Source organism: Ruditapes philippinarum, unplaced genomic scaffold (assembly GCF_026571515.1).
Source record: "Ruditapes philippinarum isolate M1 unplaced genomic scaffold, ASM2657151v2 ctg6475_1_1_1_1, whole genome shotgun sequence".
In the NCBI taxonomy this organism is placed as follows: Eukaryota; Metazoa; Mollusca; class Bivalvia; order Venerida; family Veneridae; genus Ruditapes; species Ruditapes philippinarum.
In genome coordinates this window covers 53,221-79,457 of record NW_026855765.1, presented here as the reverse complement: position 1 = coordinate 79,457, position 26,237 = coordinate 53,221, and the positions used below count along the sequence as shown (strand labels likewise).

The 26,237-nt window shown below is 32.3% G+C and overlaps 1 protein-coding gene across 1 annotated transcript; it reads left to right on the top strand.

Annotated features, from left to right (window-relative positions):
• Positions 1 to 1,080: 1,080 nt before the first annotated feature.
• Positions 1,081 to 25,454, top strand: LOC132744300 (transmembrane and coiled-coil domain-containing protein 4-like). Its single transcript, XM_060732965.1, has 13 exons — positions 1,081 to 1,224; positions 5,683 to 5,779; positions 6,688 to 6,745; positions 8,626 to 8,770; positions 9,415 to 9,547; positions 12,042 to 12,139; positions 12,609 to 12,752; positions 13,952 to 14,101; positions 14,697 to 14,858; positions 15,185 to 15,406; positions 16,074 to 16,191; positions 16,850 to 16,967; positions 17,699 to 25,454. Exons 1-13 carry the CDS (start codon positions 1,173 to 1,175, stop codon positions 18,398 to 18,400), a joined length of 2,199 nt encoding a protein of 732 aa, XP_060588948.1. The 5' UTR covers positions 1,081 to 1,172; the 3' UTR covers positions 18,401 to 25,454.
• Positions 25,455 to 26,237: the final 783 nt, after the last annotated feature.

Below are 26,237 nucleotides of genomic sequence, written 5' to 3'. Positions count from 1 at the left end.
TGGATAATCGAAGCGTTTAAAGAAACTATTTACACCACTGCTCAAGTATTTTTCCCAAATAAAAAAAGTTTGCTGTACATGTATTAAAAATCGTTACAAAGAGTCTTGACAGATTATTAGACTGCACGTTAATTGTGACGTTTATTTAAATAAACTTGCACGGCTACTTTCAATTTCTTGGGCATTTTTCGGTTTCCCCCAAATAAAGTGATTCTGCTGTATAAAGAATTATGACAGGTTATATTAATTCTGTTTGCAATGGTGACAGGACGTTTAAGCCCCAGAACATTTCTGCTATGGTCTTTGCACCTCCTAGACGTTTCTGTTCTTGGCTTTTTGGCTAACATATTTTGAAATGGTACAATAAAGAGATTAATCGGTTTGTGTGACATTAACTATTTTGTTTATATCTTCATTGGTCAACTGATTGAATTATCTTGAATAATCCAAATTATAATTCACAGACAAAAGTGGCAAATCAGTGGGCAATTAAATTACATAACATTATGTGTCAAATCATACCAAGGTCATGTATACTTATAATCCCATTAAAAATAATATAATTCTATATTAAATTGATAGCTGAAAGAAATATTCATTTTCTTTAAAGAATTTGATTTAGAAATTCAAAAATAGTAGAAATACATATCTCTACAGTTTTACTTATGGGATATTATTTTCTATACTGTATAATATATAAAATGTGTTAAACAAGATCAACAAGGAAAGGCGGCGTCCAATGCACGCAACCCCAATACGGCCCAGCAACAAGAACCAGCGGCAAGGAGCCCAGGCGGACCCCAAACAAAAACAGGACAGGGCACAAACCATGAATATTTTATCTTACAGTAGCCTTTTTATAATGTTGCATTTAGTATCTTTTGAAAATAATTCATCTGGCACTATTTTTTATCGGGCTCATGAGATTACAACGTTGCACAATCAACTCGAAGTGATTCAAATCATTAGAATGGAATAGAAATTTAGCCGACCTTCATCATGTAAAACTTTTAGATTCTTTCGTGTTTTGTTTGTAAGTTCGAGTTTTGTTCGGTAGATATTAGCCGAATTCGGTACTTAGTACTTAGTGGTATTTCAAGTTTCTTTGTGGTACAAACAAACCGGAAGTCTGTTATGTCAGCTGTCAAGTCGCAAAAAAGTTGGAATTAGCAATGTCTCTAAATAAAAGCAAAGAAAAGTCAGTGACAGCTGAAAAACATAAAGGTATATGTATATTTTGAATACAATTTTACGAATAGTTATCAGAGAAATAAGTAATGTTATTTAGAAATTACAGAAAACACTGTTAAACGCGCTGTTAAACAGGCTAGCTGGTGGGCTTATCACATAAAAATTAGATTTCTAGAAAAATAATTGACATCTTTCATTCTAACTTGTGTGTGTAGTCTATGCATAATGAGGGTTTATCCGCTCCTAAAGGAACAAAATGCAGCTTCGCTGGTCAGTACGGACCCCGCACATGTCGCCAGTTATTCCTTTAAAGAATTAATTTTGAAGCACATAGTGATGATAATTTACCTCCATGCAATTTCCACAAAGTATTAGCCAAAGATATGAATTTTGAGCCAAAAGTAGGTCACTGTACTGTCAATGAGAACCTAAATGTATAGTAACCTAAGACAATAATGAAAGGAGGTAGCCCTTAAACAGTTAAAAGGGCTGTTGGTGCCCCTTTGGTTGGTGCCAGCAAAAGGCCTGCCAACATAATGCTGTTCAAGCTGTCTATCCGTGCTAGGTGCTCATGCACCAAAGCACACCATCCTTGTCGACTCAGAGCCTACTTTGTAGGGCCATTCCCCTCGGCATTAGTCAGGACATCGGCAGCTGGTCTGCAGTACAAGTTCTGATCTTTAGCGCCATCCCAAGTCTTCAAATTTTCTGCCGACGCCCTATGCCTTCTCAGGGACAAGCACGCTCCGAGGGGAAGTGAGTAGCTCTTACTTGTTTTGTTTGTTAAAGCACTATATATGATGCAAATCAAAATAAAAAGATTTTGGTTGCCTTTTATTTTGTTATAATTATTTCCCTTTTCCCCCATTATCAGGAAACAAAATATTTTAAATTCATAAAAATTATTTTGTAATGTAAACTTCTTAACATAAACATGTCCAACAACGTCATTTCGCTCAATATTATTGCACCAGTATATTTTGATTAAATATCCTCTTTTCTGCATGAATATTTTGACAATTCTTTGACACTGAACATGATACTTTGAAGATTTCTCTGAAAGCTGAATGATATGAAGGCTGACAGGTGTTGGCACAATGAATTAGAGCATAAAGAAGTTATTTAACTATTTTGTTTTATACTTTGCATATGTAACATATTTTTTAAGGAATTCAAAAATTATGACAAAGCAGAAATCATCCACGCAAAAGTGGCAGTAACCAAATATTTTTCTTTCTGTTTATGTCATATATTATGCTCAATAAACAAGTAAAGTTTAAAAGAAATATCTCTATTATTTTTGTAGAAATATGATTTTTTATGTCATAAGCCTGATTGGGCATTTTCACCAGCCTGTTAAAGTTTTATGATAGGCTTCTTGACACATGGGCATTTTCACCAACCTGTTTTATGATAGGCTTCTTGACCCATAGTGTAGTCCTATAAATATGACTTCGCTTTGAGATATATTTACTTCTTGGCAAAGCAACGTCATATCGAAAATGCTCTTAAACCCATAGCACCTTCTGCAAGAAGATCTTGCTGAATTATAAACACATGTCAGCGTATAAATAGATCGACAATAGTATAAAAGAAATACCTTTTAACAAAATTATTTAAATAATTAAACTAATGCATTCTAAAAATCATGTTTAAATCCTTTTATTTAATTAAATTTCTTATACAGCCGATAAACAAATGGCCTTTACACAGTGTGCGAAATCTAATTGGCTAATTAAATGCAAGCGTTAAAATGAGTCAAAAGTTTAAAACGAAACATTTTTGAATGAAATATTTGCCCCTGTACTGTCTGCGTATACGAAAATATTTTTCTGTTCAAAAATTTGGAATCAATCTGTGAAATGCTTTAGTTAACCAGTATGGTGGATAAGGCAAAAATAAATTGTTGTTTTTATTATCCCCCCCCAACTTTGTATATAGGAGTCACCTGGTGGTCGGTCAGTCTGTCCAGCCGTCTGCTGCATTTTCCTTGTCCGGAGTATAACTTGAAGACTAATGGTTGGAATTCAATACAACTTCATACAATGGTCAAGCACATTGAGAGGTAACGCAGTGCACAAGAACCATAACTCCATCTTGACTGATTACAGAGTTATTGCCCTTTGTTACTTTTCCTTGTTCGGAGCATAACTTGAAAACTACTGGTTGGAATTCAAAACAACTTCATACAATGGTCAAGCACAATAAGGGGAAGTGCAATGCACAAGAACCATAACTCTATCTAAAGTAATTACAGATTCATTGCCCTTTGTTACTTTTCCATTGCTTTCTTTTGTCTGGAGCATAACTTGAAGACTAATGGTTGGAATTCAATACAACTTCATACAATGGTCAAGCACATTGAGAACAAGAACCATTTCGCTATCTTGACTGATTACAAAGTTATTGCCCTTTGTTACTTTTCCTTGTCCAGAGTATAACTTGAAAACTACTGGTTGGAATTCAAAACAACTTCATACAATGGTCAGGCACAATTAGGGAAAGTGCAGTGCACAAGAACCATAACTCTATCTAAAGTAATTACAGAGTTATTGTCCTTTGTTACGTTTCCATTGCTTTCTTTTATCCGTAGCATAACTTGAAGACTAATGGTTGGAATTCAATACAACTTCATACAATGGTCAAGCAAATTGAGAGGTAGTGCAGTGCACAAGAACCATAACTCCATCTTGACTGATTACAGAGTTATTGCCCTTTGTTACTTTTCCTTGTTTGGAGCATAACTTGAAAACTACTGGTTGGAATTCCAAACAACTTAAAATAAAATTTGATACACTTTTGATTAAAGCTTGAAAGGCAAGACAATAGACATTTTTTAGTTATTTTGCTATGTGTTTAGTAGCAATAGCTTTAGACGTCGGGGCTTCACCATAATAAACTATAGCAAGCTTGTAACGGCTTATAACAGTGTATTATTAGCATCCTGGTTATAAAGTTGTTAAAGAAAGCAAACAATAAACATAAAGAAAGCAAACAATAAACATGCATGATAAGTCAAGTATAAAGAAATGACATCATGGCTAATGGTTAAAAATGTCAGACTAGTTATCTAAAGGTTGCTAGCTGTATGGGTTAAAACCCAGTCAGGGGTAGACTGTTGTTTCCGTTTTAATATGAAACTACACTGATTAGAAGGGCAAAAATGCGAACCATTTAAAAGGTGACTAAATAACCATGCAAAACTTTTAAACAACCGTATAAAAAGAATTCTAAGATTTTAAACTTTAACAATAAGATAGCACATTTTGTTTGTATTTTGTTATACTTGACACCAATTACAAAAAATATCTGATTACGAAGTACCATTGTCTGATAAGACTGTACTTCACAAGATAATATAGCATGCAATTGGGAAAAAAATCAACTAAAATACAAAGAAAATGTTAAATCATATCATAAATAAACACATGTTATGTTAAAAAATAAAACCCTATCTTCGTCTGTTGGTCTTGAATACTAACCTATTTCATTTTCTAACCGGTTTTTAGCTAAAAGGCTAAAAACCAACCAAAGGCGTTTAAACGGAAAAACGTGACACTCCTACTGATTACTTAGTTAGTTCCAAGAATGAATTCCAAGAATGGATTGGAAAGTGTGTCTATCAGTTTTACTGTATAGCTTTGTACACGATTGAGCTAAATTAAAGTCTATAAACTTTGTACAACTTGACATGAATGAAAGGTATGATAATAATAACAAGAATTGTCAGTATTTATTATACTAAGCTCCACTTTATGATGAAAAAAGTAGAGCTATTGTCATGAACCACTTGTTAGCAGCATTGATTAACCTTTTTGTTAAGGTCCATTTTCTCTGAAACTAAGCTGTTCTCTTCTAACTTGATAAACATGAACACTACCTCAAACAAAAGGGCAACATCAAGTTGTAATTTGCAAAGTGTTTTCCTATCTCAACATTTTCTCCATTGGTTAACTTTTTTTATTAAGGACCATTTTCAAAAACTATCTAAGACTAAGGTACTTACTTTATTCTTGAAATACTTTTTTTTCAAATTTGAATGCTATTTAGCAGGCCAGGTAACTTTATTTTTTGTTTTTCAACTGATAAGTTCTTGAATATTGGGTATATATTTCATATATTATAATAACAAAGCCATTATTTACCTTTTAAGTTTATTTACTAAGAATATTAGTTTCCTTGAAGCTGTTAACAATATTCACTTTAAACTTGAATTACTTGTTGACTATCGCTGTGGGTTCGAATCCCGACAGGGACTTTGGATTCTTTCATGGTCTACCTCCACCATTAAAGCTGGAATGTTGCCATATGACCTATACTGTGTTGATGTGACAAAAAACCCAATCAAACAAATACTGTCAACAAACTTGTTGACTTTCAAGGACATGTAAGTCTCATTCTGCCAAGCACATTTGCAGAATTTATCCTCTTTCTAATTTGGCATGTTATACAGTAACAGTAACAATACTTCAATGTTTTATATACTTTCAGAGCCTTGCCACAAAAAACTAACAGATGTGGGACTATACAGTATTGCAGGGCTGTGTGCAGTTTCTATGTCACAATTGTTCAGTGAGGAATGTCAGGAGTAGGTTTTATTACTTATATTACACATATTTATATACATGGATACACAGTGATTAATATAGATGTGCGTCTTGCGTAAAATACGCATAAACATCGAAAAAGACGCACAGTTTCAAAATATGCTATTTCAATTTGATGCATGCAAATATGGTAGTTTATAATCCAAAATATCAGGATTAGTGATTTCTATGTACCGTTTGATTACTTTAATTTCATCTGTTGAATAATTTAATTTCCGATGATTACAGGTGCAAGACTCATCCCCCATTTGCTTAAAATGTTAAATCCCAAGCAGTTGTTGCTTGTGATCGATAACCGCCCATTATCGGCATTAGCCAATCAGAGCGTCCCTTTTGCATGAGAGCGAATCGCCTACAATGGTGAAATATAAAACGAAGTTGAGGAATGTATCATACATGTATATATACACTTACTGAAAACTGATTCATTTCAAGGATTTTTATTTCCAAAGTTTTGTATCACTGATATTCATTATATAGCCTATTGCTAAATTTATGATCATTTTTTCTGTAAAAATGAATTCATTGTTATAGCGTTGTCTACCTTTTAATAAAAAAAAGCCCCATTTCTAAATATCTTTACAACAGTCCAAACAGTGAAACAATACACGATTTGATACATTTATTATTTACATAATACTGAATTATACATATTTTAATGGAAGAGGGAGACATTAGAAACCCTATCGTTATGATAAGGTTAAAGTAGATGAAACATATTATACCATTTATAAGTTAGCACAGGAAGAAAACTAATGATATACCTGTAGTGGGATTCAAACTTGAACTTGTGAGTGGTGAATTATAAATAGTCAGCATAATTATTGTGTAAAAATTTAGATCTTTGTTAAAGTTGTGTATACATATTATGTTTCTTTTTCATTTTTAGGAACTTCAAGAAGAAAACACTTACGAAGATACTGCATGAGTTTGGTCAGCCAAAACAGGTAAGAAGAACAACAAAAATCTGTTAGTTTGTTGATAGTACACACCAGAGCACTGTTTAGTGAATGTAGCAACTTTTCAGTCATGCTAGGGTTGTTTGAGATTTAGAATCTGTCAGAAAAATAAGATTTTAAAGTTTTAAATGTGAAAATTGTTTTTCTTAGTGTTTTATATAGCCAGAAAATGATATTTTCCATGTTCCTAGTAAGTTGTTAAATGTTCAGTCTTGATAAGTGGGGAAAAAAAATGGTTTAGGGTTTAAGGTTTTAAATGAAACTAGTATCAGAAAATAAGATTTAACTTAACTAAAAAAATTATTAATGTTACAAAACAACAATTTTTCACCAAAATTAGGTGAAAGACTACATATTAACATGGAAAAACTAGATTTTGGGTGATTCCTGAGTTTTTCATCATTTTTTGTTAACCCTTTACCTCATATATAGTTACACGAAACAATGCACTTTCGACCCTCCCCCCCCCTTTTTTAGGTCTAAAATAGTGAAAAAATGTCCTATTTGGGCCCCAAACACATGTTTTCGTTTGAGAAATGTTGCAAAAAAAAGTGAGCATTTTTTCGACACCGCCCCCCCCCATCCAAAAGATACATCAGGGGGTTGCCAGAAGGGGGATGTGACCCCTTCTGTTTGGGGTGCGATGGTGGGGCGGAGTCCCCCTCATCGCCAAGAAAATTTTGGACTTGTGAGAGGCTAAAAATGACCCCAAGTCGATCATAAGGTAACGTGTAACCAACGCTGAAAAGCCTTTGACTCTATCTCAATCCCTTGAGAAGTTGCAGCACTTTGAAATCAATTTTGATGGAAAAAATCGAGGCAAAATAGTGATTTTTGGCAATTTTGAGATGTCCCCTCGTTGCCATGGTAACAGGAAATTTAAGACTGAGCATGTCGTTACAAAGGCAATGGTCCAGTCAAGATTTGTGCCAAGTTTGATTAGTATTGAAACATTTTTCATAGTTTCATAGCAGTTTGAACTTGTAAGAGGAGGCTTTTCAGTGAAAATGGCCATTTTTCACAATATGCTCATGGGGGAAAGGGTTAAGTTAGCAATTTTCTTGTATTTCTTGTACTTGTAATTTAGAGAACCCCACTTTTATAGATAGCAAATGATTCTCATAACACAGGAAGCAAAAACTGCTAATTACCCATAGTTGAATGCTAGCGGTCAGTGCTTCAACTTGGGTATCTGCTTGTGTCAGAGTAACCTTAAAAGAGAATAATGTACTACAAGAAGGAGCACCTGGGGTCTTTCTCAGTAAATCTGGAAAATGGCCATATAGCCTTTTCAATGTTGGTGACTTAAAATCCAATAAAATAGACATAGAATACATTGATGTTTCCTTTTCTTGCTTTTCAGAAGAACAAATTCAGTTAACAAGAGAAATAGAATATACGTGTAGTTGTATTATAAAGGTGCAATTTTGCTGTAAAATAGAATTGTTTATTATATACATATAAATGAGATATTGAGAAATATTGATGTCATAAAATGCATGCTTTCATTTTCTGTGTTTTCACTGTAAAAAGTATATTTTCCACTACAGTGAAACATATTTTCCATATTTTTACTGGTGTCTTGCCATACTACTTTCTTCTAAATTCAGCCAATAAACAACATTATAGAGGAAAAATCTTTTGAATTTAAAGGTCAAAATAGAGATATGTTATTTAATAAACAGAAAATTCAAGTTTTTCTATAAATATGACATTCGTTTTTTCTGTGGCTTATTGTGAAATTTTTATTTTCATACTGCCTGTATTAATAGAAAAAAACTTGAATATCCTCTATTATTATATTGCTAGTGAAGGTAACAAAAGTAAGGAAAAAAATTCCACTGACTCACTTTTATGATACATTCCAGACAAATGACTCGATGTTTGCCTTAATGGAAGGGGAGATAATGACAGAATGCGATGCCTTTGTAGACTCTTTAATGGCGGAGGAATGTTTGAAGGAGTCCAGACAACCCCTTATAGTTGAACTTATTACAATAGCAATCAACGAAGGTGAGAACCAAGTTCATCCTGTCCCCACTGTTTTTGTATAGTGGACTTGTCCATCTGTGAATTTTGAATGTTACAATATTGTAAATAAATATAGGATGTGAATGTGTATTCTTTTAGTTTATACAGAATTTATTTAAGTTTGATTGTATAGGGAGCCATAAGCTTATAGACTCACTCTCGAGCCTGTTCCTGGAACCAACCAGTACTGAGCAATTAGTGTAAAGTTTCTATCTCAAGCAAACAATGACTTGCCCCTGACAGGGTTTCAACCCACATTGTTAGAAAGCATAACATTACAAGTCAGATGTGTTAACCAATTGGCCATGGCACCTCAAGAATTGTTTTCTTTAGAAAATGTTTAAAATTGTTTTAATAACAACTCTGAGTGATAGGGACATTATTTGTGTTAAACTGCAGAGTTATGTCACTTGATACCCAGTTTTTGTAATAAATATATAATTGTTCTGCTACAGTAACATTGATTTTAAGAATTTCAGAATTTGATGCATGTAGACTTTATCGAACTCCTCAATAACATAAGATAAAATAGCATAAATATTATTTTCAGAAAATTACTGCATTGAATAATTGCATTGCATTGAATACAGTGTATTTTAGTTAACAAATACTTTGTGTTTATACAGGTTGCTATGATGCTCGGATGCGAGTATTAATCAAGCATATTGCCTGGCAGCTGAGAGTTACGTGGGATGATGTTGAGGCTATCGAGGAAGAATTTGCCGAGACATTAGAATATGATACATACGTAATGTCAGAGTAAGTTTTTACGAACTTTGAAATTTTTTGATTGAGTATAATAGTCTATGAGACATGGTAACTATTGTGCAAAATCATTTGAGTCGCGTCATGACAAAACCAACATAATGGGTTTGCGACCAGCATGGATCCAGACCAGCCTGCGCATCCGCGCAGTCTGATCAGGACCAATGCTGTTCGCTATCAGTTTCTCTACTTGTTGTATGGTTGGTAAGCAAACAGCATGGATCCTGATCAGACTGCGCAGATGCTGGTCTGGATCCATGCTGGTCGCAAACCCATTATGGATTGTGCATAATAAAATATAATGAATATATAATAAATAAAGATATATAAATATGATAAAAAACTGAGTGTCAGCAAGGGGTTTATGGACATATCTTTAGGAACAAGATTTGCAATAATTACTTTAAAATGATAATATTCTATCAGCCTTTTCTCTTGAATGTTATATCCACATTTAACATCTATCTCTACTATGTGTACATTTGAAAATTAAAAAAAGAGACTATGTAGCAGTTATAAAATTTTGGAGCATAATATATCTTTAAATAATAAAACAACAATAGATATAAATGGCATAAATAACTAAAGCCTGCAAGCAAATTTTTAAAAATACATTTATCCATGGGCAAAAGAAAAAAGTCATCCACACCCCAGTACAATGTAGATGAAATTCTATTTTTTCTGATAATTTAAGTCCTTCCAAGAGGGAGAGGTATATCTATGTGTTGTCAGTGTACATACACATTGTTCTTATTATTTCTTGTAATTTTATTATTATTATTATATTATTATTATTTAAATGTTAGATAGCTGATTAAAAGGCTTTCATTTTAATTTAGAATGATTTATAATTCATTACACTTTTTGTTTGTTTAATTGTTTTAGATTTAAAGTGACTATGTTATTGTTTATATTAAGCACTTTAAGGCTGTGCTGTGTTATTGTTTATACTAAGCACTCAAAGGCAAGCCTTAAAATTATATTTGTTTCCCGTCCTTTGACCCATGCCAGTTTTGGTAAAGTAGGTACCATAGTTAAAGAAAGATTTTCCCCACCCCCACCTACTGTATAAGTAGATATTTATGGGTCACAAAAATGTTCGTCACAAAGATTTCTTGAATTGTATACTGTTTGTGTGATATCATTAATTAAGCAGGTACATGTTAAGAATATGCAATGATTGTAATTCTTCTATTAATTTGTTTTATACCTTTCTTATCTATATAATTGTTTGAAATATACATAGTAAGTTTGATAAAGGACCCAATCACAAATTTCTTTATCATATTTTGAAACATTCTTTTGTTATATGAATAACCTATTGCATTATTAACACATATATTGTTTCTTTAAATCATTTGTGAATTGTTAAGACCAAACTTAAACAAACAAGCAATGAGGAAATTTTATCTCATTGCCAGAACAGTCAAACTTATTCTTGTAAGATGCTATTTGAAAACGTGTTTTCAAATGATAGAAAGATTGTCCAAAAATAAATAATTTTTGCGCAATTAAATTTTTGCGAATAATTTCATTTCGCAAAAATCACAAATATTTCCATGTCGCAAAACTAACCCCTTATACAGTATTTCAGTTGCATTGGTTTGTATTTCTTTTTTCCTTAAGAATTCCTAAAATGAACATACCGATGTTATATTATTTGGTACTGAAGATGGTCATTGATTTCAGATAACTTGCCCAGTTCATTCATTATAGAGTATTTCAGTTTCTCAATCCTCTTAAGACTAAACTCCATGTAAAACACTTGTTCTTACAAATGTACTTTACCTCTGTCAGCATTAATTTGTTCATATTGTATTGTATTGATTGATATTGAGAAGATTGTAAGGGAAACTTTGATGGCTAGTAAGCCACTTGTGTATGGTTGGAATAAAATGTTTTATTGATTAATGAAATCTACAGTTTAACTTCCTTGCACTTTATTTTTCTGTATATTGTACCATTTATAACAGATGTTTATTTTATATTTATTTATTATACTTACTTGTATTGAAAATGTTCTTTTATAATTTAAATATAAAGCAGAAGAACATAATGTCAGATGTAGGGCTAGTATTATCTTATTAATATACCAATATTAGAGAGGACGTTATTTGTACATGTACATCATTGCAGCAAAATCATGCATGGCTAACTGATATAAATATGGAATTAAGATTGATAGGGGTATTTCTGACTGCATCGTTGGAAGTTGACTAATTCTTGACTTTAAACTCCTAAAAACCATATTTTTCTCCAAAAAAAACTTTATACCAAAATGCCAAGTACAAACTTTCATACAACTTTCACCCATGTGAATAAATTATAGAAATGTTTAATGGCTTTATTATGACGGATTGCATTCAGAATACAGAATTTTTATTATATAATTACCACATTTATTGTTAAAAATCTACAGTATAAGAAAAAAGGGTAATGACAACATGTTATACAGGGAAATTTGATATAAATTTCATGCTTTTTTTAGAGAAGAAATGAAAGAAAAAGCAAAGAAATCCAGAAATAGAAAGGTAAAAAGATATGCTTTGATTGGCCTGGCAACAGTAGGAGGCGGAGCTTTGATAGGTAAGAAACTCCCATATTGAACTTTATTATTTCTGAAATGAAAGCAATGAGGTAAATAAGGCTCCACCCTGTTAGTTTAATCATTATTGTCATCAAAAAAACATAGTTGGAAGAATTTCAAATGTAAATTATTATCAGTCAAATAACTTATTATAAGTTCAATGTGCTAAGTTCTTAAAAATACAAATTCTTGAAATCTTTTTAATTGAATTTTACTGGAATTGTTAAGAATTATACTGTGTTTGTTGTAAAGTTTGGATCTCTGGTTGTAATTTCATGGTTGGTGATAATACTTAGATACACGTAGATGTTAAAATGAAATCTATATAGTATTACATTTATTAGTAAAAAATATAGACCTGAATTTTAATAATAAATTGATTTCTTTAAAATCATATATTTAAAAAAAAAAAATCTGTTTATGATTACTTTCAATGGTAAAAAGTGGAAATATTGTTTACTTGTAAAGGTTTGACTGGGGGATTAGCTGCACCATTGGTAGCAGCAGGAGCCGGGGCTGTTATAGGTGGAGCAGGTGCAGCGGCACTTGGATCTGCTGCTGGTGTGGCTATAATAGGGTCACTGTTTGGTGTGGCTGGAGCTGGCTTGACTGGTAAGTTATTTCTAGAAGGGGAATCTGTTGCTGAGTGGTTAAGGTCATTGACTTCAAACCACTTGCCTTTCACAACTGTAGGTTCTAATTCCCCAAGGGACTTTGTATATTTTCCTGGGAGGAAGCATATTTTCCTGGAAGGAAGCTATCCAGCTAGCTTACAGAATGTCTGTGTGTATATTCAGGTGCCAGCTTGTGCTTAAATTAATACACAAAGGGGCACCTATTAGGTTTTTCTACCCTCAGTAAAGCTGGAAAGTCACTGATTGACCTTAACAGTGTGACTGTGTCTATGAGACATTAAATCAAACAAAACAAACAACAAAATTAATATTACTCAATGTCAGATTGAAATTAATGATTATAACTTAAGGGGCTTGATTGTTAAAATGTATGTGGCTCTCAATAGATTAATGATTATAACTTAAGGGGCTTGATTGTTAAAATGTATGTGCCTCTCAATAGATTAATGATTATAACTTAAGGGGCTTGATTGTTAAAAATGTATGTGCCTCTCAATAGATTAATGATTATAACTTAAGGGGCTTGATTGTTAAAATGTATGTGCCTCTCAATAGATTAATGATTATAACTTAAGGGGCTTGATTGTTAAAATGTATGTGCCTCTCAATAGATTAATGATTATAACTTAAGGGGCTTGATTGTTAAAATGTATGTGCCTCTCAATAGATTAATGATTATAACTTAAGGGCTTGATTGTTAAAATGTATGTGCCTCTCAATAGATTAATGATTATAACTTAAGGGGCTTGATTGTTAAAATGTATGTGCCTCTCAATAGATTAATGATTATAACTTAAGGGGCTTGATTGTTAAAATGTATGTGCCTCTCAATAGATTTCTGGTCCTGGCCTTACTGAGGTTGCCATCATATTTCTTTATATATGAGCAAAGTTGGTGAATATCACTGTATGTTTGTCTGTCAGCAAAACAATTTTGTATTTCAGCCTTACTCTGGTTCTTAAAAATATTTCCCTATTTACTTTTGCACTGGGTTATCTAGATAATGATATAAATGAGTTCTAAGCCCTCTTAGTGTCTACTTTACAGTTTGTACAGATTCTAGTGAGGATAAAAAATATATCAGTGTTTTGGAAGTTTGATATACGATAGTTGTTTGTTAAAATGATGTTTACATGAAAGCATTGCAAATTATTTTGAAAATTTTTGTCATTTTAGGTTACAAGATGAAGCGGAGGGTTGGGGCGATAGATGAGTTTGCCTTTGAACCACTAACATTGATGGGTAGTCGACTGAATTGTGCACGGAGCGTAAAACAACTTCATATAACTATAGCAGTCACTGGCTGGATCAATGATAGATTACAAGGTATTCCAAACCTTTCATTATGATGATATACATAGTATTGTAATATTACAGTGGTTAATGTAAAAACAAGTGAAAATTTGCATCATTATTCGCTAGGGAGCGTGAACGAAAACTAGCTTATAGCAATGTACAAGCCCAATCAGACCAAGCTTGCAACATTTTCAATTTTGCCCTGCATCATGCTACTATGTAATACTTGTATATAAGTGTTGTTCTCAGCCCCCCCCCCCCCTCTTTTTTACACAAAAAGTATAAAACTTAACTTGAGTACAGTAGATCTAAATAATAAATGAAAGAAAGTGTTGGAGTACCACACTAAATACCATATTCCAGAATATACCGGACAAGGCGCTTGAATGATTAAATGTTAAAATCTTGCCTTTTCACCCAAAAGAATAAACTTTAAAATGTCTACTGGTAATTCATCTTTTCTTATCGATTTATATACGATAATGAATAAAAAATGTAAGAATCGACAGAAAAAGCGATATTTTTCTACTTTGTGATCATGAATTCTGCCAGGGTCTATTGGTACTGCTCCAACACTGAAGTGAGTTAAATTCAGTGACCAGTAATAAACACGTTTAATTTTCAGATTTTAGAATTCCATGGAGTGCATTGGCTGATTCTAAGGAACAGTATAGTGTGAGATGGGAGTCCAAATATCTGTATCAATTAGGGGAGGCATTTGACTATCTTCTACAGACTGGACTTAGTATGGCTACCACAGAGGCCTTGAAATACACCGTTTTATCAGGTACCTTATACTTACTTTAAAATATGAGTTTTATTGAAATTAGCAATGGAAATACAACATAATTATATGACTATCTGTAGCTTGAAAATTAGATTGAAGGAATATGGGGTAAGACAGTGTGAAATAGGGGATTGACCTGTGAATTTTCAAAGGGCTTACATTTTCTATCTGTTTAAACTGGGGATTTATATTAATTGATGTCTTAAACTGTAAAATATTTTAGGAATTTGAAATTTAAGATTTTCATGTCAAACTTGACTTCAAACTAATTACTTTCAGTTCCAGTGGGTTACATGTTAAAACTTTATTATGTATATAAAAAACAGGGATAATCAGTGCCATAGCCTGGCCAGCAGCGTTGATTGCAGCATCAGGGGCTATAGACAATCCATGGCATGTTTGTACACAGAGAGCTACTGAAACCGGGAAACAGCTCGCTGAGGTTTTATTAGCTAGAGAGCAGGGAAACAGACCCGTCACTCTGATTGGTTTCAGTCTAGGAGCTAGAGTTATCTTCTCTTGTTTAGAGGAACTTGCTAAAAGAAAGGGTATTTTATTTTTAATTAAGTTATATTAAGCTGTTTTTCTGAGTAGTTATCATATAGAGCCATCTATTGCAGGTCAGTCATAATTATAGAAGTATAATATTTTTCATGAATCAAAAACTTCCAAGATTTAAGATACTTTAAAGAAGCTTCAATGAGGTCATAAAGATTAAAAACATAAAATTGGAAACTCTTACTTTGATTAAGTGAAGGACTTAACTGGGAAAATCTGCAAAGATGAATAAAGGAATTTACTTGAAATTAAATTCAATATTGATGTATTGTGCAATTTTAAGCCTGATTTTAGTTAAAAGTGTTGCATATTTGTGTCATTTTGCATATCAAAAATAATTATTCTGGAAAAACTGAGCGGGAGAATGATCTGTTCACACAAGTTATTGGACCAGCCTTACATCAAATGGTACACAAATTTCAGAAAAATATTTTTGGTCCTGTCATGTGAAAGTGGAATTCCTTTAATGATGGTTTGTTTATCAGGTAACAGAAAAGGAATACAGTAAGGTTTTTATTTTCATAAATTCACTGGTAAATGATTCATCCCTATAAAAATACTGATGAACACTCACAAATTAGTGAAATGTAAATCAAATTTTAATAATATAATTTCTTATCAAAGTTTTCAATGATGTTATGTTATTTATGACTTCAGGTGGTGAAGGTTTGGTAGAAGATGTGATATTGTTAGGTGCACCTGTATCAGGGGACCCAAAAAACTGGCAACCACTTATCAAAGTTGTAGGTGGAAAAATTGTAAATGGTTATGCCAGGTGAGTTATTTGCCCACAATACACGTGGTCAAGTAAATACATGATGTTAAGATGTTGTCATTAGATTAAATTTTAATAAAAGAGAGACACCGTCAAGGTTTCATATTTATGCCCTTGATTGATTCAAATAAGTTTCTTTCATAGAACACATTGGGTATTGCTTTGAAAATTATAGCTCTTTTAGTTGAAAAAAATTACTGTTTGTTTTTTAGCTTGTTTGTTTTAACTATTATGATCCTTGCATTGTCATTGTCATCATTTTGCATAAATTTGAATATAGCCCATTATCCAATCATTTAAAAGTTATCAACTTTGAATATTTGCTTATCACAACAAAAGTGCAGTCGTTAGACAAGGGGGATAACTCTGAAAGCTATATTTTTTTAGTTATACCCGTTTCTAATTAAGTATTTTTGTTAAAACTAGTTGCACTTAACAGTGAGTGTTAACATTGCATGCATGCTCTTTTTTTTCAGACTCGCTACTGTGAACAATTAGCATACTGTTCTGTTAACAGCACTTGTCTATTACTAGTATTCTGTTTTGTTTGACTTATTTAGAGGTTTAATTTTTTATTGCAATTTAAGGCATCTGTTTAAATATTAAGCCTTTTCAGATAATTAAATTTACATAATGAATTCTGCTTCTTTTTATACAGAGGTGATTGGTTGCTCAAGTTTTTATATAGAACAGCATCTGTCACATTCCATGTAGCAGGTCTGTCCCCAGTGAAATGGGACAACAGAAGGATGCACAACATTGATCTTAGTGATATAGTAAGTTCTGACTCTACTATGTAACATTTTTTTTATGTTTAAAAAAACATTTGAGGATCTTTTACACATAGGTTAATGATGTTACTGTCTTGGAATACCCTGATATTACTTGTGATAATGGAACTACCCCGAGGTACTAAACGCATAAAAACATAAAATTTGAAAATCTTACAAATATCAAATGAAGCTCTTAAAATGGAAAACTATGCAAAGGATTCCACACATGATAGAATCCAGTCATTAATGGGATTCAAATAAACAGTGGTGATGGGCAAGTGAATATACTGTGGAAGTAAATAAAAAACACTTTTACTGAAATTATCATAAAATAATTATGATTTTGTTCCAGGGGATAAAAAAATTCCATTTTTCTAGAATTTATTCTTTTGTCTGTCTTTACACAGAACTGATATTTTTATGTTGCTTATGCAGTTATGAAGGAATGTTGATTGAAAGGAAGCAGATTTATATCATAATTTGTGTAAAATGAAGCGAAGAGATTTTATGATGTATATTACTGTATACTCATGTTATCTCGAAGACTGGTTATAAATGGCCATGATAAATATTTGCCACTAATAAAGAGTAATACCAGTCTGAAAATGAAATATAATTATTAACTCTTTATTATGAATATTTTAAATTTTTATAATATTTTTAGATTGTTGGCCTTGATAAATATTTGCTTTTAGTAAAAATAATGAGCATTTTAAATTGTATGATATTTTCAGATTGACGGGCATGGAGATTATAAAAATAATCTAGACATTATTCTAAAAGCTGTTGGTGTTCGCACAAAAGATGAACTGAAAATTACACAGAAATTTACAAAAGAAATTGGTGAATTAAAAGAATTCCCTATAAAACCTGATGTTGAAAACGTGAATGGAGCTTGCGTTACAAACACAGGAAACGTTAGGGAATCAAACTCTGAAAGTAGAAATGACAATGAAGCCAATAAATCTAGAACTTCTAGTGAATTGAAGCTTGAAGACTCAAGTTTAAAATTTGTGGACATGGGTGAAGCAGATACAGGCAGCAAAACAACAGCAACAAGTGAAACTCCTTCCAATGTTCAAACTGATGATAATATTACTAAAGGAGTGAGAGAAGACAGTCATGATGAGCCTGCAAGTGCAATTAAGAAACAAAGTGCAATTATTGACAAAACATCTGAGAAAAATTTAAATACTCAGGGAGACTTAAGCAATGGTGAAAGCATTCCTAATAAAGATGGACATGAAAATGCTGGTGATAAATCTGGAGATGGTTTGAATAGTATGGGGTTTGTATGTGTGACAGATCAGGACAAGTTAAAGAGCAAGGATACTGATAAATGTGTAACAGCAGGAGATGAAGATGAAGAAGGGTGTTACTTTACAGATTCAAATCCTGAATCTGATGAGGAAGATGAAAATGTAGTAAAATCATAGTTATTAACCACCTATACCAGAACATATACACAAATACTTTCATTTATTTGCGGCAGGTACTTTACTAGCAAATATAGATATACCTATTAACCACCCAGAATATGATTAATACTTTTGACTCAAAAATGAAATAAACCATATTCACATGAATTTAACTTTCCTGGCAAACATTTTTTTTCTGATAAAAACCATCTAGTTTTTAGGAAAAGATAGTTGTTTTAGATAATATTCTTTGCTAATTGAAAAGAAATCAACTGTTATAATAAGTAAATGCCTTGTGGCAAAATACTGTAACCGTGGTACAAGTTCTTTGGTTTAAGGAAAAATAATATGTAGTGTTTATTCTTGAAGCTATTTGATGGCTCAGTGCTTGTTGTTATTGTTGCTGTACAAACTGAAGACAAATTTATATGTAACTTGATTATTATATACATGTCTAGAAATGTTCAGTTCTTCAGCAGAACATACTCTTAGGGTTTGCAAGATGTAGACACAAATTACGCAACAAGTGATCTTAAGAACTCGGCAAAATGTAGCTTTAGAAATAAACTGTACAAGATGGTTTGCCAAAACTACTGAAAGAAATTGGTTGAAACTTCATACACTTTTTTGAGAGCATAATAGGAGGTCCCTGTTCTACACCCATAACTGTAACATGGACTTTAACAGAATTATGGCTCTTTTTGAACGTGAAAAATTCTTCTCTTGTTTTACAATCAAGCACTGAGAATAGTTGTGCACGCTGTTCTACTGACAGGTCTTGTTGTTACAAGTTTTTGGAATAATTTATATAGCCTATTTAGTATAACCTTAACATAGGTATAGTTATTTTATTTTTCACATTGATTAACTGTATCTTGTACAGGACAGAAATTTCTCGCACTTCACATAAATTATGATCATTTAATTATATCATAATGCAGTTATTTAGTATCATTCATTCTTGTGATAACCTTATATTTTTTTCTCAAGATATTCTACAAAAAAAACAGATAATGGATTTGTTTTAAGAATTTTTTGAAGGCATTGTTATATAAACTGTGTTCATGTATCATACATTTTACTTATGATTTTCTTATAAATATTTATCATTGGTGCTTTTAATAAAAAATAATCATATTTTTGTTTATATAATCATAAGAGGTATCTCTATCAGGAAATTATATTGTTTTTGATTTGATTCAAATAGGCCAGGCCCCGTGTTCACAAAGATTTAAGGATCATGATCAAATTTAAAAACTGAAATATTCTCCATTATTTATCCTCATGAATTAATTTTACAGTAATAACTTAATAAAACTGGACCTGAAATAGCATGTTTATGAAACTTTAGAATGAATTTATTGTTATTTTTAGCTCACCTGTCACAAAATGACAGGGTGAGCTTTTGTGATCGCTTTTCGTCCGGCATCCGTCCGGCATCCGTCCATCCGTCGTCCGTAAACTTTTACTTTAAATGACATCTCCTCATAAACCACTAAGCCAATTTCCTCCAAACTTCACAGGAATGTTCCTTTGGTGGTCACCTTTGAAAATTGTTCTAAGAATTTAATTCCATGCAGAACTCTGGTTGCCATGGCAACCAAAAGAAAAAAACTTTAAATATCTTCTAAAAAACCCAAAGAGCTAGAGCTTAGATATTTGGCATGAAACATCTTCTAGTGAGTGTCTATCAAGTTTGTTCAAATAAAAGCCCTGGGGTCAAAATTGGCCCCGCCCCAGGGGGTCATTGATTTTCCCTATAGGCATATAGTAAAAACTTAAAAAATCTTCTTTTAAAGAACCAAAAGAGCCAGAGCTAAGATATTTAGCATGAAACATCTTCTAATGGGTGTCTACTAAGTTTGTTCAAATAAAAGTCCTGGGGTCAAAATTGGCCCCGCCTTAGGGGGTCATTGATTTTCCCTATATACATATAGTAAAAACTTGAAAAATCTTCTTTTAAAGAACCGAAAGAGCTAGAGCTAAGATATTTAGCATGAAACATGTTCTAATGGATGTCTACCAAGTTTGTTCAAATAAGAGCCCTGGGGTCAAAATTGGCCCCGCCCTGGGGTCATTGATTTTCCTTATATGTGTATAGCAAAACTTAAAAAATCTTCTTTGAAAAAACCAAATAGCTAGAGTTTAGATACTAAGCATCAAACCTCTTCTAATGAGTGTCTACCAAGTTTGTTCAAATAAAAGCCCTGGAGTCAAAGTTGGCCCGCCCTGGGGGACATTGATTTGCTTTATATGTGTATAGCAAAAACTTAAAAATCTTCTTTGAAAAAACCTGAATAGCTAGAGTTTAGATATTAAGCATGGAACATTTTCTAGTAAGTGTCTACAAAGATTGTTCAAATAGAAGTCCTTGGGTCAAAATTGGCCCTGCCCAATGTGTGTCATTGTTTTTGACTATATGTGTAAAGAAAAAACTTGACCAGCTAGACCTTAGATGTTTAGCATGAAACATTTTCTAATGGGTGTCTACCAAGTTTGTTCAAATAAAAGCCCTGGGGTTTAAACTGGCCCCGCTCCGGGAGCGACTTCAGGGCTATCATGGCCCTCTTGTTACAAGATATGGGTATTTTACAGTTGATCCAAATTTTGATCTTGATCCTAAAATAGATCCTCATTTTGATCCGATTATTTTTGTATTTGTTTTGTAATTTGTTGATTTTATCCCAAAATAGGTTGGTTTCTTTGCAAATAAGCAATTATTTATATTTCGAATATTTACCATTTAATTCTAGCATAATACGATCAGTTTTAGTTTTATAAAACAATGAAAATAAAGTCAGGATCAACTGATCCTGATCTTTTCTTTGTGAACACAGGGCCGGGTTTTTATGAGACTCAGAAGCAACAAGTAGTATTTTCTAGCGCAGTCCAAAGTCTTGGAGCTGATAAGAAGAAATAGATTAGGACTCAATGTTATAAAATATTTCCTCAATTTTCAGGATTTTCATTGGCCAATTGTACACTCAGATACCCAAGCTGAGAAATTTCTTTTTAACATCATACCCTGAATTCTTGCACATCAGACAAGAATATCTACTGTTTACAATGATGCTAGAAAAACCTGTCTTACACCTACCATGTAAGACAAGTCACTTGCTTTGATTGATGTCATTCCCGCTTGCCTTTCATGAATGATTTGCATTCTTAGAATGACATCAGTTTGACATTATGAATGTTGTAAATCCATATGCTTCTATAAGAAACTAGAAATGTGTCCATAGGACACAGATACCCCCACACGCCACTGTTCTGTCAATCTTATGACTCTAGGTCAAATATTTTTTGGACTACATGTGCCACAAGTAGAAAACTAAAATTCAACAAAGGGCCATAATTCTATTAAATTTGGTCGCAGCAAAAATTCCTTCCTTTACTACCATCTACACATTAAGGTTGTTAATCCCTGGAAGTTTAAGCAAAATCTGCCATCCGGTTTAAGAGGAGTTGCGTTCACAAAATTTCTACATAGTATATAATGAAAAAATCAACAAAGGGCCATAATTCTGTTAAATTTGGTTGCAGCAAAAATTCCTTCCTTTACTGCCATCTACACATTAAGGTTGTCCATCCCTGGAAGTTTAAGCAAAATCTGCCATCCGGTTTAAGAGGAGTTGCATTCACAAAATTTCTACATAGTATCTAGTGAAAAAATCAACAAAGGGCCATAATTCTGTAAAATTTGGTCGCAGCGAAAATTCCTTCCTTTACTACCATCTACACCTTAAGGTTGTTCATCCCTGTAAGTTTAAGCAAAATCTGCCATCCGGTTTAAGAGGAGTTGCGTTCACAAAATTTCTACATAGTATCTAGTGAAAAAATCAACAAAGGGCCATAATTCTGTTAAATTTGGTGGCAGCAAAAATTCCTTCCTTTACTACCATCTACACATTAAGGTTGTTCATCCCTGTAAGTTTAAGCAAAATCTGCCATCCGGTTTAAGAGGAGTTGCGTTCACAAGATTTCGGGACGGACGGACAAGTGCAACGCTATATGCTCCCACATTGTGGGGGCATAAAAAGTGCTAAATGAAAATAGTAGTTATCGTAATTTCTTTCCTTATGATTAATTTGTTACATGGAAAAAAAGAATTAGACATTTGCTGTCATCTCAGATACGAATATCTAGCTCTCGGTTTTACTCGGCAGAGCCTTACTACCGTAAACAGTTACCCTCGAGCTAGATATTCCGGCCTGTATTCTCGTACAATTATTGTTTTATAACATACCTCAATGAATTTAAACTATATATTCAACTGTTACTTATTGCCACAATATCATCAATGTCATTCTGGATACATTTGTATACATAGTGGATAGTAGTATTTTTATGTCAAACATGTATGTGATACATGCAATAAATACACTCCTAATCTGTATAATAATAAATAATTGATTCAAGACCAGGATTATACTAAAATCTGATAATCTGTTAGTTTTTTAATCAACAAAATTTGCTCATAATTTTGAAGAAAGAAGTGTTTATTTACAACTTTGAATTTTCATAGCAGACTTACTTTGAGGACTTGTAGCTGAAAAGAAATATTGAGGCTACACTCAGATAAGTTTCCATGTAAATATTGCACATATTATTTTTTTACTTTGCTAGTGTATCAATGAGACCACCTTGTTTTCATTATGTTTCTTCATTTTTTATTAAAATGCTATTTGTTTAGATTTCTGTTATTGATTTGTTTAAAGGGGAAATGCAATATTTTGAAAAGCTGCTGTTTAGTCATATAAGCTTGTTTTGTTTTTTCTTTTTGCTGTTTTTGTTGTTTTTTTAGCCCACCTGTCACAAAGTGACATGGTGAGCTTTTGTGATCGCTTTTCGTCCGTCCATCCGTCTGTCGTCCTTCCGGTGTCCGGCCATAAACTTTTACTTTAAACTGTTATAGACATCTCATAAACCGCTAAGCCAATTTCATCCAAACTTCACAGGAATGTTCCTGTGGTAGTCAACTTAAAAAATTGATCAAAGAATTTAATTCCATGCAGAACTCTGGTTGCCATGGCAACCGAAAGAAAAAACTTAAAAAATCTTTTTTAAAAAAACCGAAAGAGTTAGAGCTTAAATATTTGGCATGAAACATTGTCTAGTCAGTGTCTACCAAGTTTGTACAAATAAAAGCCCTTGGGTCAAAATTGGCCGGGGGGAGGGGGGTCATTGATTTTCCTTATTTGTATAAAGTAAAAACTTAAAAAATCTTCTTCTAAAAAAATCAAAATAGCTAGAGCTTAGATATTAAGGTATAAGGACCCTAATGGGCACTATAAGGAACTGAAAAATTGACATCATAGGTCAGATGTATACCTTAAAGTACACCTGTATGCAAAATTTAAACAAAGTTTACCGTACGGAAATCAAGTTATGGCCACTTTTCTGAACTCAAGCTAGGATGTTATGAGGGCCCTTTTTTAGAAATGAGGAATCTTTAAATAATCTGCAATAACTTTCTAATGAAAAATGTTTTCCCATTAATTTTTGGTAAGAAACAAATAGTACCATTCAGCTAACAATCCACATAAGCAAAATTATAGTTTCTACATAAAATTTATGAAATCTGTATAAAAAATGTTACCCTACCCCACCCATTTTTACCACGTGTCTGACCATTTTTCTACTTAGGGAGCCTAATTTAAAAAATTCTTTAAATTTACCCAAATGAATGCCTGTTTTCAAAGTTTCCCTAAATTTTTAAAAAAGTATATTGGTTGATCTTGTAAAATATGAAATACTTTTACCGTCTAGTTTTGATTATATTACACTTTGAAAATATCAGGTATCATATTTATTACTAGATTTAGCATAATTTAGCCAATAAATACCTATATAAATTAAAAAATCAAAATTAAACACTTTTTTCTTTCCAAATGGGACATGAGAGATACATAAATAATGTTAAAAGAAAAAAAGAAAGAAAAAAAAAGTTGACCCTTCTGGGGATTGAACCCATGGCCCTCATTTTCAATGTAGTTAACAGTAGTTCTAGCCTATTTGAATACTCTTCAACGCGGAGGTAATGCACCTTAAGCATGAAACATCTTCCAGTGGGTGTCTACCAAGTTTGTTCAAATAAATGCCCTAGGGTCAAATTTGGCCCCGCCCCAGGGGGGTCATTGTTTTTTCCTTTATGTATATAGTAAAAACTTAAAAAATATTTTTTTAAAAATTATGTTGTCACCAAAAAAAATCTAATTCAGCACATTTTTTTGGTCATAAGATTGTCTGCTGTGATTTTCTTAATTATGCCTTGTTTATGGAACTCTCACATGTTCCACATGTTCCTGTGATATATTTTGTCTCAAGAATCCATATTAGATTTCATTATAATTTTATATTCTCCATATAGAATATCATTTTATATTCTATTAGCACTGTTCAGATTGAATTTAATGAATGTTGTGAATGTTAGACTTTGTTGAATTGATAATCATATTAAAACCATCACTTTATATTATATTATATATGAAATCATAGCTTTATTTCTGATTTCTTTTCCACTATTTAACAATATCTACACAAATGTATTATAAACCAGGAAAAGATTTTGATTTGTCAGAATATTTTCCTATTTCTTCATAAATTTTAAAGCTGAATGCCTCCAGATGAACCAAAATATTTCAAGAAAACCAAACTTGAGTAAAAAGTACTGACATTTTAAGAAAAGTTTCAAGGTAAAAGTTCCATGTGATTTATGACCCATTTTGCAGTATTTTTCACCATATTTCAACTGTGTTACTAATGCATTCAGGTTTATTTTTGCATATTTTGACTTCTTTTTGGTAAATTTACTTTGGTTGCAATGTGAAAATTATTTTCTTTGTTTACTTCAAAATATTTTACTTTTTGATACATTTTCGGACTTTTTTTTAATGAAAATTAGCAAATTTAATCTGGAGGCATGCTGCTTTAATGTACAGGTAATTATTAAAATAGTATAAGCCTTAATTAACTTGAACCACCTGAGACCATGCAGAGTTTTTATGTGTTATAATATAGCTTTTTATAAAGATTATGAATTTTTTTATCAATAAAATAACTTTGCTACAAATGTTGTTGTTGTTTGATTTGCATATAAATCTGTTTGAAACTTCACCTAAAATAAATGGAGTATGATAAAGAAGATGAGGTTGAATTGAAAATGATTGGATTGTTCCAGGGCATGAGCTGGGACACTAGGTTGGAGACCAAAATATTCTATGGAGAAAAAAATGCCCCTTCAAAAGACAAAAAAGAGGCAATGCTTTGGAAGTGTTTTGATATTCACTGAGGTCAATCAGTGTATGCTATCTACCATACTAATGAAGTGCAAATTTGTATTGTCCGCTGGGTTGTGTTTGACATAGAATGTCTTCAGACTGAAATCAGTCTTGAGACCAAAGGTGAGACATTTTTGCATTTCAAAGAATATGTCAACATATTACTCCTATGTTTTGATTAATTTCTGAATTGCAATGTAGATGAACATTAACACATTGCAGATCAATGTGCATATTGTTGTATTTCTTAACTTTTCTCTCTTAAGACTTTGACTAACAATTAAATGTTTGTCGAACTGGTCTTACAATGTAAGTTGGTCTTACATCCTAGGATTTGGGACCAATACGTATTTTCGTTTATAACAGTTCCTTTCGCTATTAAGGTTAAAATAAAGACGCAGTATCGAATTATTTTTATTTTGAAAGTGTTTAATGGTAGGCCTACATAATAGTCATTTCTTTCCATTATTTTTTATGTATATTAAAATTATTAAATAAGTATTATGTCGGATAAGAGGACCTTTGTCAAAAATTATAATCCGAATATTTGTCTAACGTTTGACAGCGGCCTTGAC